A 19331-nucleotide genomic window follows, 5' to 3' on the forward strand; every position below is an offset into this window, starting at 1 on the left:
TTCAGTTCGGTCCAGTCGCTCAGTTGTGTCCGACTCTCTGAGACCCCATGGACTGCAGCACGCCAGACCTCCCTGTCCATCACCAACTCCCAGAGCTTGCTCAAATTCATGTTTATCGAGTCCATTATGCCATCCAACCACCTCATCCTCTGTCGCCCACTTCTCCTCCTGTCTTCAATCTTTCCCAGCATCAGGGTCTTTTCAAGTAAGTCAGTTCTTCACATCAGGTGGCCAAAGTATTGGAGTTTCAGCTTCAGCATCAGTCCTTCCAATGAATACCCAGGACTGAGTTCCTTTAGGATGGACTGGTTGGATCTCCTTGCAGTCCAAGAGACTCTCAAGAGTCTTCTCCAACACCACAGTTCAAAAGCATCAATTCTTCAGCGCTCAGCTTTCTTTACGGTTCAACTCTCACATCCATACATGACTATTGGAAAAACCATAGCTTAGTCTAGACGAACCTTTGTAGGCAAATTAATGGCTCTGCTTTTTAACATGCTGTCTAGGTTGGTCATAGCTTTTCTTCCAAGGAGCAAGCATCTTTTAATTTCACGGTTGCAGTCACCATCTGCAGTGATTTTGGAGCCCAGAAAAATAAAGTCAGCCACTGTTTACACTGTTTCCCCATCTATTTGCCATGAAGTGATGGGACCAGATGCCATGATCTTCGTTTTTTGAATGTTGAGCTTTCAGCCAACTTTTTCACTCTCCTCTTTCACTTTCATCAAGAGGCTCTTTAGTTCTTCTTCACTTTCTGCCATAAGTGTGGTGTCATCTGCATATCTGAGGTTGATATTTCTCCTGGCAATCTTGATTCCTGCTTATGCTTCATCCAGCCCATTATTTTGCATGATGTACTCTGCATAGAAGTTAAATAAGCAGGGTGACAATATACAGCCTTGATGTACTCCTTTCCCAATTTGGAACCAGTCTGTTGTTCCATGTCTGGTTCTAACTGTTGCTTCTTGACCTGCATACAGATTTTTCAGGAGGCAGGTAAGGTGGTCTGGTATTCCCATCTCTTGAAGAATTTTCTACAGTTTGTTGCAATACACACAGTCAAAGGTTTTTGTATAGTCAATGAAGCAGAAGTAGATGTTTTTCTGAAATTCTCTTGCCTTTTCTATGATCCAATGGATGTTGGCAATTTGATTTCTGGTTCCTCTGCCTTTTCTCAATCCAGCTTGAACATCTATCTGGAAGTTCTCAGTTCACATACTGTTGAAGCCTAGCTTGGAGAAGTTTTAGTATTACTTTGCTAGAATGTGAGATGAGTGCAGTTGTGCAGAGGGATAAATGAGGAGGTTGGGATTAACATATTCTCAGTACTAAATATAAACTACATAGCCAATACTGAGTATAGCAGAGAGAACTACACTCAATATTTTATAATCACCTATAAAGGAAAAGAATCTTAAAAGGAATATATATGACACACATATATAAATATACAAAAAAATCACTGGTCCATACGCCTGACACCAACATGATATTGCAAATCAATAATACTTTAATAAAAAGAAATTGGTGTCTGCTAACATATATGTGCTGAGGGAAGGCCCCTGAGGGGTCCCTGAATGACTGTGGCTAGAGCACTGCCAGGCCCGGCCTGGCTACTTGCTTCGGCCCTTCTCAGGAACTCTGTTTACACTGTTTCCTTAAGACGGAATAATGTCCCAGGAAAACTGTTCAAAGCCCATATGGAAGATTTTCTGACTCTGAAAGACCGAATCAGCTGTTCTTTCTACAATATGCTCATTCATTTTACCTTCCAAATCAGTTGTTCATACCTGTAACAGACTGTGTCCCAATCACATGGACCAACTCTCATCCTCTATACACAGTAAATAGTTGTTGTTGTTTTTTTAAAAGAGGGAGGATCTGCTGAGTTTAATTGCATCTTACTAAAACATATCAAAAGTGTCCTTTAGGATTATGTGAGCCAGCCTCTGTCCAAGGAAAGGGTGACCTGCCCCATAAAAACAGCAGGCTGTGATAGAGGCGAAACCTGAATTTTGAGATTCCTTCAGAGGGCTGACCCAGGGTTAATGCTACTGGAGATCTGGTCCCTGCCCTTGCAGAGCTCTTATTTGGTAGATGAGAAACCTGGGTCCAGTTCCCTTAACATTACTTGGTGAGCACAATGCTGATGGAAGTGGAAGCAAAGCTGACTGAGATTGGTGGTATACAGAAGGCAGTCAGGTGTATGACCAAAAGAGTTCAGAGTCCTGGCTTCAGTCTTCTTAAACAAGAATCTACTGGCCAGACTCTTGTGATAGTCTAGAGGTCTGAATAAATGAGTGTGTCTTCCTGGAGATATGAATAAATGAATGCGTTTTACCCAGGAGTGGGAAGCTCTTTTAAGAAGAGTTTTTGGCACTTCTGGCTGAGAGCAAGAGTCGTTTATGACAAGATGTCTTAACCATCAGGAAGAGCCGTCATGAACCCAGCATCTTTCTGGAGTTTCAAACTACGACCTCATGCAGCCTCGCGGGCCCATCCGTGTCTCAGGCGGGGCCCCAGGCAGTTTCGCTGGCCTTCTGGTTCCACCAACAGTCCACGCTCCTTCCTGCCTCGGAGTCTGTGTTTGCTGTCCCCTTGCATGGAGGCTCCTCTCCCTACTCTTTGGCTGGCTTGTTCCTTCTCCTCCAACAGTTCTCACCTCGAATGGTGCCTCCTGAGAGAGAGCCGTTACACCAACCCATGGAGGTCTTCATCTAGATCAGATTCTCCCCCTCTTCTCATTTTAAGGGTGACATCCTATTCCCACCTTGTATAACACATGACAAACGAGTACTTCCTGTTTCCTTGTTTGTTATGGTGAGGGCCATTTTTCTTTCATTTTTTCCACCTTCAATGTCACCGGAAGCTAAACAGTGCCAGTGCACTGTAACACGCAGTAAAGATCTGCTGAATAACAAAATGCTTTTCTAAAACGATCCAAAATTATTTAAGGCCCGAGAAAACCCTTAATAAGATTTGAGGAAAACATAATTCTACTTTATGAAATGTCTGAACATAATAAATAACAAATTTCAAATACTGGTTCAATAAAGATATTTTGATTACTCTTTTATAGATTTTTGAAAACCACTATTTACTCAGAAGTAAAACTTGAGGTTTTTAAGGCTAGTCTATGTCAAAAAGTCTGTATTTCTGACTGAATGTGAAAACATAACTGAGGAATCACCAATACCTAAATATTAACTACAATAAACATTCAACTGGTTAAAATTTAGTGAAAAAAAGAACAATATATAGTCGATACAAAGGAAAAAAACACCTGCTTTTGGTCACTAACAGAGAAAACACACAGAAATATGACTTTTCAAGAAAGGCAGATTTTAGGGAACCGCTTCCGCTCTTAGAAGGGAAAAAGGATGACAAAAACAGAAGTAACACATTCTTTCTATAACAAAATCACACAAAAAGTATCCTAGGAAATCTGAACAGAACCTCCAACAAGAACATCAGGAAAAGGAGATAAATGGACAACGTGCATTCTTAAAGAGTCAGTGTGTGTGTCCTTCACCACTCAGAGAAGAAGACATTATAATGGCCTTACCAGAATGAAGCATTTTCTATCATCATCACCAGACTTGAATCCATTTATCATTTCAATACTGATATATGACATTTTAGTAAAGTCACTTGACATTAAAAAAAAAGTTGCATGTACACTGAGGGTTTTGGAATTAAAAAAATAAAAATCTATTACCGGCATAAAATCTGAGTATTTGGATTTTATAATTTAAAAAAGCAAAGTCTAACATAACTCCAAACACTAGCCAAATCAGAACTGGCCAAGCACAAGAACACTGTACACTATATTTTATAGGATGTTTTTGTGTACAAGAATGACTACAGAATTAAGTTATCTTATTTCTAGCAGTTTTCTCCCATAAAGAGTAACAATCACTGCTAAAAGAGATGCTTGCGAACTTACCAGAAATAATTTTTTGACAATATTCTAGTCTTCAAACGGTGGCTGTCAAATTCTTACTGAAGAATATACAGTGTTAATCAATGTACTGTATTTCATTTGTAATAAGTCTTTGTGATAAGGTTAGCACTCAACATACAACACAAGAGAGGACCGAAAAATGAAAATTACTTTGCTTATGTTTCCGTATTAGAATTTTATTTGCTGAAGGGTAAAAGCAGATTTGCAAAATTCACAGTTAACTTAAAACAATAGTTTTAAACCTTTTATTCCAAACCCTTACTGCCTTCAGGAAGGAAAGAACATCTGGTTATTTAAGGAACACAATATGTTCACATTCTCTATGACTTTTGTTTCTAATTGGGTTTTTAATTTTTTTTTGGAATTTGAACAACTAGTTAGAACAATGTTTTTTAATCCCTTCATATTTTTCAGACTGCCCTCCCTCCATCCCTCCACTTCATTTAGTGGATTGTTTTTGGAAATCTGCTCAGTGATTCTAATATAACAAAAGACAGGGAGACAAGCACGGAGACTGGTCTGAAGAGCTACGTATAGAAACCATATTGGAAGGTGAGCAGAGGAGAGAATGGTACAGATCTCTGATATCCAGTCTCTTCATATGTTTAAAAACACTTCAAGTAGTTCCTGGGTCACTTACAAACACGTCAGTTTCACTTACTACAGATGCAAACAATACCTACTACTATAAATAAAAGAATCTATAGAAGTATCAGTAACTAAGGTTCTACCATTTTTAAAACTAACACAAGCTACATCTCTCAGGCGGGAAGGAGGCTGAAGACCTGGGTTCTGCCCCCGACCTGCTCTGATGAGCTGTGTGGCCTTCCTTGTGTGCACCTCTCAGCTCCACTCTGACCGTCAGCTTGCTTGCCCACAGAAGGAGTAGGTGCCTCAGGCTCTCCTGGTTCTTTGCGGTTCTGGAGTTCTCACAGTCTAAGTGAAGTATGCTAACTGGATTCTTTGTTGTGTCTGCTTTGTTCCATGCTATTTGAGGGTAGTAACAGGTTTTCAAATAGTTCTGTCTGATAGCAAACTAAGGAACTAGATGTCCTTTAAGTTCAAACTCTAGGGTCTCTTCACCATCTTGATAAAAATGGCAGCTGACAAATAATCCACTGACTATGGTTTCTGTGGAATGTGGATATGGCAAAGTGAGGTGAAAACAGGTGAGGTGAGTGAGATCCACCCAGATTAGAGTCAATATTCAATTTACTATTGTTTTCTTAAGAGCAACCACTGCAGGACACAAGGCTAAAGCTATCAAATGAGAGGATCATGAGGAGAGATAGCTGATAAAAGAGGCAAGCAAATCGCTAACCTGTGATTGAGTGATTAAGCAAATCGCTAAACTAAGGTGCTGAGGGGACTCAGAGGGAAAACACCTGCTCGTCTGAGCCTGGAACGGCTTCCTGGAGAAGAGAAAGCAGATGCTGGGACTCTCAGGAGCGGGTGAGCAGAGCAGGGCCTGGAACCTTTCCAGGTGGTCTGGACGCGTGGAGGCAGCTTGGCTTGGGGAAAGCCACATGGCCTTGATCCTGTGCACTGAAAAAGGAAGAGGAGAGAGAGCCCACTCTGCCCGTCTTGGAGCCTGGAGTGACGACCAAACCAAGCAAGGCAGAGGGCTTGGAGATGGGGAGTGTGAGCCTGTGACCCGCTTACAGGCCCATCACCTCAGTCTGCTCCGCTGAGAAGTAGTTTCCCAGCAAAGCCTACATCTGATGGCAAACAAGTAACAGCCCAGTGTCTCGAGCTCTCCCATAGTCTGTCCTCAGCTGAACAGGCTCCACTGGGGCTGAGGGCTGGCGGGGGGCGAAGCGCTGCCCTGCAGGCTGACGATGAACTAGGGAGGCCCAGTGCCTCGTTCACTTCCATCTTACTGTGTCTGTCAGCAGCCCTAAGCACAGGTGCCTGGTGAAGCTGGGACATGGGAAAGCAAACGCCCAGGCTTCAAACCTCTGCTTTCTACTAGTTTACAGAGATCTGCCTGTGTGCATGCACTTACTCTGATTTAAGTGTTTCACTGTTGCCAGTACACAGGAAACACTTAAAGCACTCTGATGGCTGGATCTTCAGAGGATGCGGTGGAGTACTAGCAACACCTTTTCCTTCCTTTCTTTATTCCCTCCCAGTGTCCACGGCCTCCTCTATGAGTTCATAATTGACATGAACTACATATCCACTTGGGGAGTTTTAGAATATACATGTAAACTCCCCCCCCCCCCACTTGTGTGTTTGATCTTATTGTATCATTAGAAGTCAGTTCTTTATGGTCAAAGGTTGCTCTGCTTGGGTGGGTCATCAGAGGCAAAGTAATTCAACACAAGAGACGACCAAGACTCAGGAAGCGTGGATTTTTACCAGATGACAGGATGTTTGGTGGGAGAGTCAAGACTTGAACCAGTGTCCGGATTTCTAGCTCAGGTTCCTGGCTAGACCCAGGACCCCTCACTGCGACAGACCTCCAGTCGGCACTACTGCAAGTAATGTTAGTTACATTTGACATTTACTAACAAAGTCAGTGGGTCAGCATTACAAACACTTAACTAAACTCCCGCCTCGCTGAGGTGGCCATCTGAAACCCCTTTAAAATGCTGCAGCTGTCTTTATTTTCCCTTACAGACGTCACCATGCCATGACCTTGTTCTCAAAAGCTTTTTAAACGTGACTCCTGCCTTCTGCCCAGGTTCTCAAGTCTCAGAAATACCAGTTTAAGGTCCTAACTTTTGGACACTTACCTTAATTGTTTTTACTTGGTAAGACCCTGAAGGTAAAAGTGAGGAATATTGTTTTTTAGATACCTTTTATGCTATTGCTACCACCTTCTTGAGACCAAAAGCATTCTAAAATCACATATTCTGCTAATAACACTGATGAATTTAGTATCAGAATTCTGCAACTATAAGCACAAATGGTTTATAGGAAGGACAACCGTATTTAGCTAGGAAAAAACTTAACAAGATGGATGGTTTACATAACAAATTCATTTCTCCCTTCAATTAAACCAAACAAATCACACAAATGGATAATTCAAATGGCTATTTTAGTAATTTTTTTCCACTCTGTGTGACTCTAATAATTCCCAGTGCTGAGCAGATAGAATTTACCATAAGTCTGTAGATCAAAACTCAGATACCTCATTGACCAGCAACTTCATTCTTTACTCCTTTTATAGATATGCCACTAATCTTGGCTCTTTCATATTAAAATAATATACTTTTACAGTGTACATAGACATAAAAAATATGGGACTTTATGTTTTTCATAGTCTGACTCCTAAACCTTACCAGAAAAAAGATAAGCTACCTTATGTATCAGAGAAATGATGGATTATGTTTCTGACACATAATGAAATTTTGTGCAGGAGAAATGATACAAAAATTGTGCATTTCTAAGAAAATGGATATAGGCACAAGGAAAAACAATAATTTAAAATCAAGCAAAAAATAAATATAAGATATGCTCAAAGGTTGACGTCAACAACTGAGGTAAGGACAGAAATCTCTCAGAATCAGAATCACGTTGGACTTGGAGGTCCACGTCGATCAGACAGAACGCTGGCAGTGGACCCGCAGACAGACTGACTCAGAGACGGTTCCACCGCGGCCAGCACGACTGCAGGGGGCCCTGCCAGAGAGCCGAGGGTGGGGTTTCTCTCTCAGGCTCCATCCAATATTTTTGTTTGGCTCTGAAGCATCAAGGATTCACAGATTTTTTTTTTTTTTTTTTAGATCACTTAATGTTCTTATTTTCAAAAAATATAACATTAGTTGTAAAAGAGCACACTTTTTCTCTAGAGTGTAAAGAAAATTTTGGTGACTTAAGTTCAAATAAAGAAGTCAGCATTAAATTCCCTTTCTTTTATTAGGTTACTCTTAACCTGCAAAATGAACACACATTCATAATATGAAATAATTTAGCATTCCATTACATTATAAACTCTTAGAAAATGGGTGTTTGTTCCAGAGCTCTAACATCCTGGTGTTCACATGGTTCTCGAGGCTCTACACGGGTCAGTTTTGGCCCGCGAGCAGGAAACTGACGGCCAGGAAGCACGGTTCCCAGCAGAAGCGGGTGCTCAGCCACGTCCTAAACTCACAGGGGAGCAGGCGGGCAGAGGCCCTTCTGAGTGACAACAGAGCGCTCACGTCTCTCAGCCCATGGCCTCTGCCTTTGCCTGCTGAGTTGTTAGCCCATCAGGCATGGGAGTTTTGGCCTGCGACTCTTTGGCGAATTCTTTCAGCAGGTGATTCATCTGCCATTAGGCAAATTTTACATTACGAATCCTTAGAGTCATGAGGACAGGCTAATTTTTCACCCCACTTAACACTGTGCACATCCCGCCTGGGAAGCTTACCTTCGGGTCACGAAGGAACAGAGCCTTAAGGATCAGTGAGTGAACGTCCCCGATGAGCGGGTAATGCATTAGAAGGCCAAGACAGGTCTGGTAGTTACTGGAGATCACTAAACAAAAGGGAAAACGTCACTGAGAAGCCATCCAGTTTCAGGTATCTGTACCACTAAGAGAAACAAAATAACAACTTAGGTTCAAACAAAGTAAATCAGTAACTGAACTGAGTGGATAAAGGGAAAAGGGAGAAGGGATCATTACCAAACGGCCCCTGAAGCTGCACACTGTGCGGTCCACACAATCCAGCAAACAGGCCACATCCTCAGGGCGGTGCTGGACGGAAGAGCCTGAGGTGTGTGTGCGTTTGCAACATAAACAAGGAGCATGCACATTTACTGCCATATATATAGCTGTATTTAAGTGTCTCTACTTCACTGCTTGGAAATTAGAAGCAAGAATCTTATGAATGGGAAAGAACCAGTTTAAAATTCGCATGAAATATTATTTACCATGATTATTATACTTTGCAACTTACACATGTCCCATTTACTTTCTGTATATATAAATATTACACAATTCAAAATTAAAGAGAATATAACTTCTTCAAATTATTTATTTTTCTAAGGGTAACAAGGAATTTAGCAAAGATATCTATGCAGCATTTTCTTGGAGGAAGTGTCAAAATCTTCATGCAGAAGCCTGTGTTCCTTAGACCGACATTTAGGCTTTTTTCCCCCAATCAACCTCATTACGGCCGTAATTATTAAACAGTCTTTTCTGGCTGGTCTATGTAAACTGCTCCATTTCTTGGCCATCCGTTTGCCCCCACTGTCACCGCTACGCCCATAAGCGATGCTGGTTTTGGGAGCCAGGCTGACAGCCTGTGAACAAACTTTACAGCTGCAACTTCCTGTGGTTGCAACTGAATCCTTGGTGTTAATCAGAATGGTTAATGGTTAATTGAAAAATATTCCACAGGAAAACAACTGTGATTCACTAGGAACAATACAAGTCACAAAACGATGTCTTATGATCAGAAATACCCTTGGTTTCTGGACTTCCTTTTTTTCTTCTTCTGTTGGAAACATCATTCCTTGCGACAGCTTCCCACTCCCTCCCCCTTTCCATGAACATTATGGAGAAAGGAGACAGAACTGGGCAAGATGAATAATTATAATCTATGGAAGGAACCACTTTATCATCTTCATTTCCATTGCTGATCTGACAGTTGGTAATTTCATACATCTGCTTTCATTTGTAAAGTGCTCACTTATCCGACTCTTTCTATATCTGTTCAGACTCTTCTTTCCTTAGTTGTTCATTTTATCATATTCATACTCAGTTACCTGTTGTCTTTTTTACTGCAGAATTCAAAAACCTAGAATATTTAGAATAGTGTAACATTCTCATGTACAGTTTCCTTTGTGATCAAACAGATACATACAACTTGGATAATCAATTCATTTTATAACTCATATAAAGTCATTTTCCCAAAGGCTGTAATGATTATATATTAGTCACTGACCCTAGAATAATTCTTGTGTATTTTGTGAGACAGGGGAGTTTAGCAGAAATGGTTCTGGGCTCGGGATTCAAAGATGGGACTCTCCTCCTGGGGCTCCACTTGAAAACCTCCCGTAACACTGCCTGGAGAGTGAATGACATAATCTAAGGGACTGATTTATAGCAGCTGCTCACAACTTGTTGGGAGCAACCTGTCTGAGCTCAAGTTTAGTCATTTAGAAAACAACTTTCTGATTTGAAAGAAATTTACCTGCCTACCTCACTCATTCCAACAATCATTTGTTGAGTACCTGGTTCATGACTGGCCCTATGTTGGGAGGGGAAGCAGAGAGGAAGAAAACGCAGTCCTCACCCCGAAGAAAGTGGAAGCACAGAAGGGCTGACGTTTAACACAAGGAGTTGTTACTGTCGTCACCGCTAAGACAAGAGTGACCTGCTGAGGCTTTTTTCACTAGGCTCTGTACCCAAAACCTTACCTGCGTGTTTAATTCCTACGACAGTCTAACTACAAGGGTACAATTATTATCCCTGTTTTACAGATCAGAAAACTGATCCTTGGAGACGTTAAATCACTTGTCTAGATCACATGGTGATTTGGTGCTGAACCAAGATTTGTATTCAGAAGTCTAGTGGAAGAGTCAGGGTTTTATTTTGAAAGGCCATTGTTTTGAAAATCAAATGACACAACAGATGCAAACAGTCATTGAAAACAGAAAAGTCAGCTAATATTAGTACTCCTGTGTGCTGTGCTGCGCTCAGTCACGTCCGACTCTGTACTCTATGGTCTGTAGCCCACCAGGCCCCTCTCTCCTCAGGATTCTCCTGGCAGAAACACTGGAGTGGGTAGCCTTTCCCTTCTCTGGGGATCTTTCCAACCCAGGGACCGAACCCAGATCTCCCGCACTGCAGGCAGATTCTTTACTGTCTGAGCCACCAGGGAAGCCCAAGAATACTGGAGTGGGTAGTCTATCCCTTTTTCAGGGGATCGTCCCAACCCAGGCATCAAATTGGGGTCTCCCACGTTACAGGCGGATTCTTCACCAGCTGAGCTACCAGGGAAGCTCACAGTAAGTGTAAACAGCTTGGAAGAATCAGCATAACCCACTCTGTAAAGCATTTTGACACAGGCACTTGTTTGCAGGAACCAGGGCAACAGTCCTATGTTATTACAACTTGAGAAAACTTCTGAAACTATGAGAAGTTATAAAATACATTTTACAAATACAAATACATTTTATAAAATAAGGATGCTAAATAATGTATTAGCATTCTTTTTGTATAACAAATGAAGGCACTAAGGCTCCTCCTCCCATTTCTCCCATCCACCCATCCATCCATCCATCTACTGAGTGGAATGAACACTTCCCTCAGTTCAGTTCAGTTCAGTTGCTCAGTCATGTCCAACTCTTTGCGACCCCATGAATCCACAGCACGCCAGGCCTCCCTGTCCATCACCAACTCCTGGAGTACACCCAAACCCATGTTCATTGAGTCAGTGATGCCATCCAACCACCTCATCCTCTGTTGTCCCCTTCTCCTCCTGCCCTCAATCTTTCCCAGCATCAGGGTTTTCAAATGAGTCAGCTCTTTGCATCAGGTGGCCAAAGTACTGGAGTTTCAGCTTCAACATCAGGCTCTCCAATGAACACCCAGGACTGATCTCCTTTAGGATGGACTGGTTGGATCTCCTTGCTGTCCAAGGGACTCTCAAGAGTCTTCTCCAGCACCACAGTTCAAAAGCATTAATTCTTTGTGCTCAGTTTTCTTTATAGTCCAACTCTCACATCCATACATGACTATTGGAAAAACCATAGCCTTGACAAGACGGACCTTTGTTAGCAAAGTAATGTTGACCACAGCCTTGTCTAACTCAATGAAACTAAGCCATGCCATGTGGGGCCACCCAAGATGGATGGGTCATGGTGGAGTGGTCTGACAGAACGTGGTCCACTGGAGAAGGGGATGACAAATCACTTCAGTATTCTTGCCTCAAGAACCCCATGAACAGTATGAAAAGGCAAAAAGACAGGATACTGAAAGATGAACTCCACAGGTCTGTAGGTGCCCAATATGCTACTGGAGATCGGTGGAGAAATAACTCCAGAAAGAAGGAAGAGATGGAGCCAGAGCAAAAACAACACCCAGCTGTGGATGGGACTGGTGATAAAAGCAAGATTCAATGCTATAAAGAGCAATATTGCATAGGAACCTGGAATGTTAGGTTCATGAATCAAGGCAAATTGGAAGTGGTCAAACAGGAGATGGCAAGAGTGAACATCGACATTCTAGGAATCACCAAACTAAGATGGACTGGAATGGGTGCATTTAACTCAGATGACCATTATATCTACTACTGTGGGCAAGAATCCCTTAAAGAAATAGAGTAGCCATCATAGGCAATGAAAGGGTCAGAAATGCAGTACTTGGATGAAATCTCAAAAAATGACAGAATGATCTGTTTGTTTCCAAGGCAAACCATTCAATATCACGGTAATCCAAGTCTATGCCCCAACCAGTAACGCTGAAGAAGCTGAAGTTGAACGGTTCTATGAAGACGTACAACACCTTCTAGAATTAACACCCAAAAAAGATGTCCTTTTCATTATAGGGGAATGGAATACAAAAGTAGGAAGTCAAGAAACACCCGGAGTAACAGACAAATTTGGCCTTGGAGTACAGAATAAAGTAGGGCAAAGGCTAATAGAGTTGTGCCAAGAGAACGCACTGGTCATAGCAAACACTTCCCTCAGCAGTTACTAACTCCCCTGCTTTCAGATAATGACATCTCCAATGAAAGAGAAGAGTGAAAAAGTTGGCTTAAAGCTCAACATTCAGAAAACTAAGATCATGGCATCTAGTCCCATCACTTCATGGCAAATTGATGGGGAAACAGTGGAAACAGTGTCAGACTTTATTTTTTTGGGCTCCAAAATCACTGCAACTGGTGACTGCTGCCATGAAATTAAAAGATGCTTACTCCTTGGAAGGAAAGTTATGACCCACCTAGACAGCATATTGAAAAGCAGAGACATTACTTTGCCAACAAAGGTCCATTCAGTCAAGGCTATGGTTTTTCCAGTGGTAATGTATGGATGTGAGAGTTGGACTGTGAAGAAAGCTGAGCGCCGAAGAATTGGTGCTTTTGAACTGTGGTGTTGGAGAAGACTCTTGAGAGTCCCTTGAACTGCAAGGAGATCCAACCAGTCCATCCTAAAGGAAATCAGTCCTGGGTGTTCACTGGAAGGACTGATGCTGAAGCTGAAACTCCAATACTTTGGCCACCTCATGTGAAGAGCTGACTCATTGGAAAAGACCCTGACGTTGGGAAAGATTGAAAGCAGGAGGAGAAGGGGACGACAGAGGATGAGATAGCTGGATGGCATCACCGACTCGATGGACACGAGTTTGGGTAAACTCCAGGAGTTGGTGATGGATAGGGAGGCCTGGCGTGCTGCGGTTCATGGGGTCGCAAAGAGTCAGACACGACTGAGTGACAGAACTGAACTGAATTTACTAATGAAAACTTGTATTTCCGGAGCATTTTTCATTTGTAATTATGTGCCAGACCTGTGGAATAACTAAGGCCAATTTAGCATATGTAAAAGAGAAAAATGCAAGCTTTTAACAAGAATAGTAGAGATTTGATAGGATGAAAATTTAGTTTTGATCTTTAAACTTTTCCTGCACCTGAAAAACTCACCCACCACACTATTCCTTCTCAACTGTTAATTCAACTAGAGCAGGACAATGACACAAGATAAGAATGAAAGAAACAAAAAAGATTGAGCTTTGCTATGTATCTGCAATTGGAACCAAGGATGTATGAGCTTTACTGAGATGATCATATGCTTTTTACTCTTCAATTTATGAATGTGGTATATATTACATGGATTGATTTGCAGATATTGAAAAATCATTGTATCTCTGGGATAAATCCCTTTTGATCATGTGCACGGTCCTTTTAATGCACTGTTCGATTTGGTTTGCCAGTATTTTGTTGCATGTTTTTGCATCTGTGTTCATCAGTGATACTGGCCTGTAGTTTCTGTTTTGGGTGGTGTCTTCCTCTGGTTTTGGTATCAAGGTGAGGGTGGTCTCATAGAGTGAGCTTGGGAGCATTCCCCCTTCTGCAACTGTTTGGAACAGCTTCAGAAGGACAGGTGCTAACTCTTCTCTAAATGTTTGTATGTGCATACAAGGATGTACATGCTTAAAGAAAAAAGGACCAAAGCCACACGCTAAAGATCTTCTTTACGGAAGGCTAAGGCGAAGGTGAGTAGTATCTAGGAAACGCTATGGAATTTGAAATTGGATGACCTAGACTAGACCTACATCAGAATGGTGGCTGGTCGTTTACTGTGTGTGATCTACGCAAGCAGGTAACTTCACTAAACCTTTATTCCTCTCGTTTATAAACAGTGTTTACTCTATTTGCAGGGCTTCCAACAGAACAGCAGGGATGTGAGGTCATTTGCTTCCCCACCTGGCCTGTCTATTGCTAAATAAACAGGACTTTCTTCACCCTGGTGGCTCAGCTGGTAGAGAATCCGCCTGCAATGCAGGAAACCTGGGTTTGACTCCTGAGTTGAGAAGATCCCCTGGAAAAGGGATAGGCTACCCACTCCAGTATTCTTGGGCTTCCCTTGTGGCTCAGACAGTAAAGTATCTGCCTGCAATGCGGAAGACCTGGATTTGAGCCTTGGCTTGGGACGATCCCCTAGAGAAGGGAAAGGTTACCCACTCCAGTATCCTGGCCTGGAGAATTCCATGGACTGTATAGTCCATGGGGTCTCAAAAAGTCAGACACAACTGAGCAACCTTCACTTTTACTTTTTACCTGAAGCAGAACTGACTTGGCTGCCTCTACCTTTAAATGGCCTACAACTATTCTGGAATGGTTCTATGGGAGCTGGTTTAAATAGTTTCTCCAGTGGTAACAAAGAAAAAAATAATGGAGACTGTTAACTTACATATAAGTCGAAGTTAACTGTACTGATAACTGAAAAATTTTGAAGTGAAAGATAGTCAAATTATTTAATTTCATATTTAGAGGTATCTTCCCAAGGTAACAAGATGGGCTAAGTACTATTTCTAATTTTTTTTTAAAAAGTCATTAAGCACAAACAATGCGCCTGGCAACTTGCCATGTGCAACCACACCCCAGCCCTGAAACTCAATCCTCCACCCATACCCACATCACTCATCTCACCCCCATGAAGTTATATGAAAGTTTTTGGTTAGAACAATTTCTTGCTTTCATTTTTATAGTGTATCATAACTCCTCTTCTTTCTCCTGTAGCCTCTTTTCCTTCCTGTCGTTTGTAACTGTCGACCTCTACATTGCTTTGTTATGTATACATCTGTGTGCTTGGTCACTCCGTGTGTCTGGTCAAGGCTACGGTTTCTCCATTGGTCATGTATGGATGTGTGAGAGTGGGATTGTGAAGAAAGCTGAGCACTGGAGAATTGGTGCTTTTGAACTGTGGTGTTGGAGAAGACTCTTGAGAGTCTCTTGGACTGCAAGGAGATCCAACCAGTCCATCCAAAAGGAGATCAGTCCTGGGTGTTCACTGGAAGGACTGATGCTGAAGCTGAAACTCCAATACTTTGGCTACCTCATGCAAAGAGTTGACTCATTGGAAAAGATCCTGACACTGGGAAAGATTGAAGGCAGGAGAAGGGGAAGATGCCATCCAACCCTCTCATCCATCACCAAGTCGATGGACATGAGTTTGAATAAACTCCGGGAGTTGGTGATGGACAGGGAAGCCTGGTGGGCTACAGTCCGTGGGGTCGCAAAGATTTGGACACAACTGAGCAACTGAACTGAACTGAGTCACTCAGTTGTGTCCAACTTTGTGATCCCATGGTCTGTAGCCCACCAGGCTCCTCTGTCCATGGGAATTCTCCAGGCAAGAATACTAGAGTGGGTTGCCATGCCCTTCTCCAGGGGATCTTCCAGACCCAGGGATCAAACCCAGGTCTCCCACACCACAGGCGGATTCTTTACCGTCTGAGCCACCGGGAAGCCCTAGCTGCTGGATAAGTGCTGGTCAGAAGAATGTATGTGAGGCCTCCCCATCCCTGTGGACACAGAATCAGCTAACCACATCTGAGGCAGATAGTCATCACACTCTAGGTAGTTTGTCGGCTGTGCTAGTCAACAAGTTGGAAAGTTTGGAGGCTTCTGTCCTCACAAACTCACTGTGATGGAAATGACAAGTTTCTAGAATGAGAGACTGCAGTTCGGCAGCTTGTGAGCTAAATCCAGCTGCAGAATTGTTTAACTAGCAGTCTTTAAAAAATTTTTGATAAGTTCTTGATATTTAAAAATGAGAATGCTTGTCAGGAAAATTTGGATTTCATAAAAATTGTAGGAGCTGGTAACCCTGGTCTAGCATTCCTGCGGGACAACGAGTGGCTGGAGCAGCAGGGGTGCGCCCTCCGCTGGGGGCTTAACCCTTCACTTTGCTAGGGCTCTCACTGCTCCCAGCGGTCAGAGGTCACTTGTGACTGACTGCATACAGCCATGTACACACACATTAACTTAATGCTCCCCGTCATACACATCTCCTCTTAACACTTAAAAAAAAATACAAACCCTAGATGTTCTGTCAATCTCTCTCTTTCCTCCTAAGGAAACTTCTCACGAAGTCCAGGGTCTGGTCCCTCCCATGAGGACGCCCTTCACCTCTTACCTGTGCTGTGTTCCTATTTCCCAGAGCACTGAGCCACGTCTTTCTTGCTTCACTCCCTCATTTTGCTGGAGCACATCCCTCCAAAAGCTCTATGCTCCCGAGATGAATGTTTTAAAACCTCTGTTTGAGAGATTTGGACTTTAGTTAACAGTCTGGTTAGGTAGAATTCTCTAGGTTGGGAATATTCTTCCCTCAGGATATTGGTAGCCTTGTTTTTAGCTTTCTCGGTCTCCAGCTGGAAAACCTCAAACCATTTCAATTCCTAATCCCTCTGTGATCTGTGTTGTCTTCTCCTCCCCCACATTTTGTTCTGTAAATTGATGATGAATACCTTGGCTTGCATCTGTTTTCAAATGTAATGGGCCCTTTCAATCTTGAAACTCATGTTCTTTTGAAGCTAGAAATTTCTCTTTGTTCCTTTGATGACTTTCTCCGTTCTACTCTTTATTTTGAGTTTGTTATTCCTTCCTTTTTTTCATTTTTTTAAAGAAATCACCTTAGCTAGATGTTGGATCTCCTGGCCTGGTCCTCTAATTTTCTTTATTTTTGCACTATTTCATGTGCTTCTGAGACACTTTTCCACTTTTATATTCCAGACACCTATTCTTATATGACATTTTAATTTTTTTTATGTTATCTATTACTTTTTTTTTTGACATTTTAATTTTTAATTAATTTTTCCTTTGAATTATGTATTTCCTAGCTCTCTGAGAAGTGTTCTCTCCCCTGCAAAGGCTCTGTGGCCTCCAAACTGGTCTTTTCCTGGTTTCTTTTTTTTTTAAGATCTCTGCTTTCATTTTGACGCTTTCCTCAAATGAGTGGTGTTTGGGGCTCCCTGCTCCCCTGTAGGAGCGGGGCAGTATAAAGGTGTCTTGAAGCCGGCAGTGTGTGCATAGGAGTGGGTCTGCAAATGCTGAGGGCTGATCAAGGTCACTCTTGGGCCATCCCTGAGCCTCTTCTCTAGTGCTAACTAGATTCTGTCAGAGAACGTTCTCTCAAACTCTTCCTAGAGGGAGACAAACTAGCTTCAATGTCCTGAGAGAGAAGGCCAGCAGTTCAAGGTTGCTGAAATTCCGCGGGGCCCTGGTTCAGACACCCTGCACCATGCCTTCCACAGAGGGCGCACCCTGAAGGCTGGAAATCTGGACGTCGGCTTCTTACACGTTCAACCAGTTCTCATTTTCAGTCTTAACTCTTTCCCTCCCCCTACCAATTTCCAGAAGTACCTAGCACTGCCAATTTCCACACTTTTAGAAATTTTACGGGTTATTTCCTGGCTTTCTCTATGATCAATTTGGTGTTTAGCTTTCTTGGACATGCTAAGTCAGTTATCACTCACCCATCTGTTTCCCTGCTTCCAAAACTGCCATAATTTTCTTCCTAATTCTCTTCATCCTATGGATTCATGATATTTCAATAGGGTCTCAGAAGCAAAAAAGGCAAATGCAGGATCTTAATATAACACTTCATATCTGATATTCTTGTCATTTTAATGACACTTCTACTGAGCACCTGGGCAAGCGAACTGAAGGAAAAGAAGAATCTAGGTGGGGAGGCATCCGCATGGAGAAATGGGGAACTAAGCAGCTGGGAGGCAAAGCTCACCATCTTCTTTTCTCTCCGTGTCAGAGAGAAGGGACCCCGTCACCCTGCAGGACTGTGCACATTCTCCTTTGGTAGCAACACAGGGACATGGAAGCTTGAGTATTTCTGGGTAAGAGTCCACTGATGCATGTGATTTTGCTGGCTTTTGCCCATAAAAGGTGTCCTAGAGTTCCCGAATCCATCTGTCATATTGCTTTCTAGGGCAACAAAAAACTGCGGAACAGAAGTAACTATGTGGAAGGTTAAGATTATAGTACCAGGATATAAGACCACCTCTTTAGTTTCATAGAAGGCCAGAATGGGGTACCAACTATTAATTTTGAACATGGAATAGAATTTGACTAGGAAAATAATTCTCCCTTCATATCTCTATTCCTAGAGCTGAATAAATTATTTTGAGGCAAAAAACAGACATTAAAAAGACAATGTGACATAGGAGAATGCCCCAAATCCAAAACACTGACACCAGCAATGCTAGGATCGATGTAGAACAAGAGTCTTTCCGCACTGCTGGTGAGAATGCGAAGTGGTGCAGCAATTCTGGAAGACAGCTTTGTGTTTTCCAGGCCTGACCAGACAGGCAAGTAGAAAGGCAGGATAGTTAACTTTATGTTTCCAACTTGACCGGGCTAAGGCATGCTCAGATAGCCGGTAAAACGTTATTTCCGGGTGTGCCTGTGAGAATGCGGCTGGGAGAGATGAGCCCTGGATTTGGCGGACCGAGTGAAGAGGTCCAGCGTCGCCAGGGAGTGGGCATCATCCTGTGTGCAGGGAGCCCGATGGAACAAGGCAAAGAAGGTGGGTTCCTTCTCTCTTGAGCTGGGAGGTCCACTTCTCCTGCCCCTCCATACTGGAGCTCCGGGATCTCAGGCCTTGGGGTCCTGGTACTTACACCACCAGCCGCCTGGTTCTCAGGCCTTCAGGTTTGAGCTGAATTATGCCACTGGCTTTCCTGGTTCCCAGTTCACAGATGGCGGATTGTGGGGCTTCCAGGCCTCCATAACTGTGTCAGTAGTCGACTCCTGTAAGAAGTCTCCTCTTATCTCTCTCTCTCTATTCTACCGGTTCTTTTTCTCTGAAGAATCCTAAAACCAAAGGCTTCTGCTGACAGGCCTCACGGGGCAAACTGCCCTCCCCCAGCGGCCTGGTGCAGAGCCGGTAAACCAGACTCCCCAAGGCGCGCTGCAGT

At 42.8% G+C, this 19331-nt stretch overlaps 1 protein-coding gene across 7 annotated transcripts in view; it reads right to left on the reverse strand.

Moving 5' to 3' along the window:
- The window catches only part of TBC1D5 (TBC1 domain family member 5), a 565131-nt gene that overhangs the window by 122531 nt on the left and 423269 nt on the right, over positions 1-19331 (reverse strand). For all 7 annotated transcript variants that reach the window (XM_065943328.1, XM_065943324.1, XM_065943321.1 and 4 more), the window contains one exon: positions 8322-8428. In XM_065943328.1, coding sequence (XP_065799400.1) covers positions 8322-8428 — 107 coding nt within the window. The remainder of the gene's footprint in view (positions 1-8321; positions 8429-19331) is intronic.

Source organism: Muntiacus reevesi, chromosome 8, assembly GCF_963930625.1.
Source record: "Muntiacus reevesi chromosome 8, mMunRee1.1, whole genome shotgun sequence".
Lineage (NCBI taxonomy): Eukaryota > Metazoa > Chordata > Mammalia > Artiodactyla > Cervidae > Muntiacus > Muntiacus reevesi.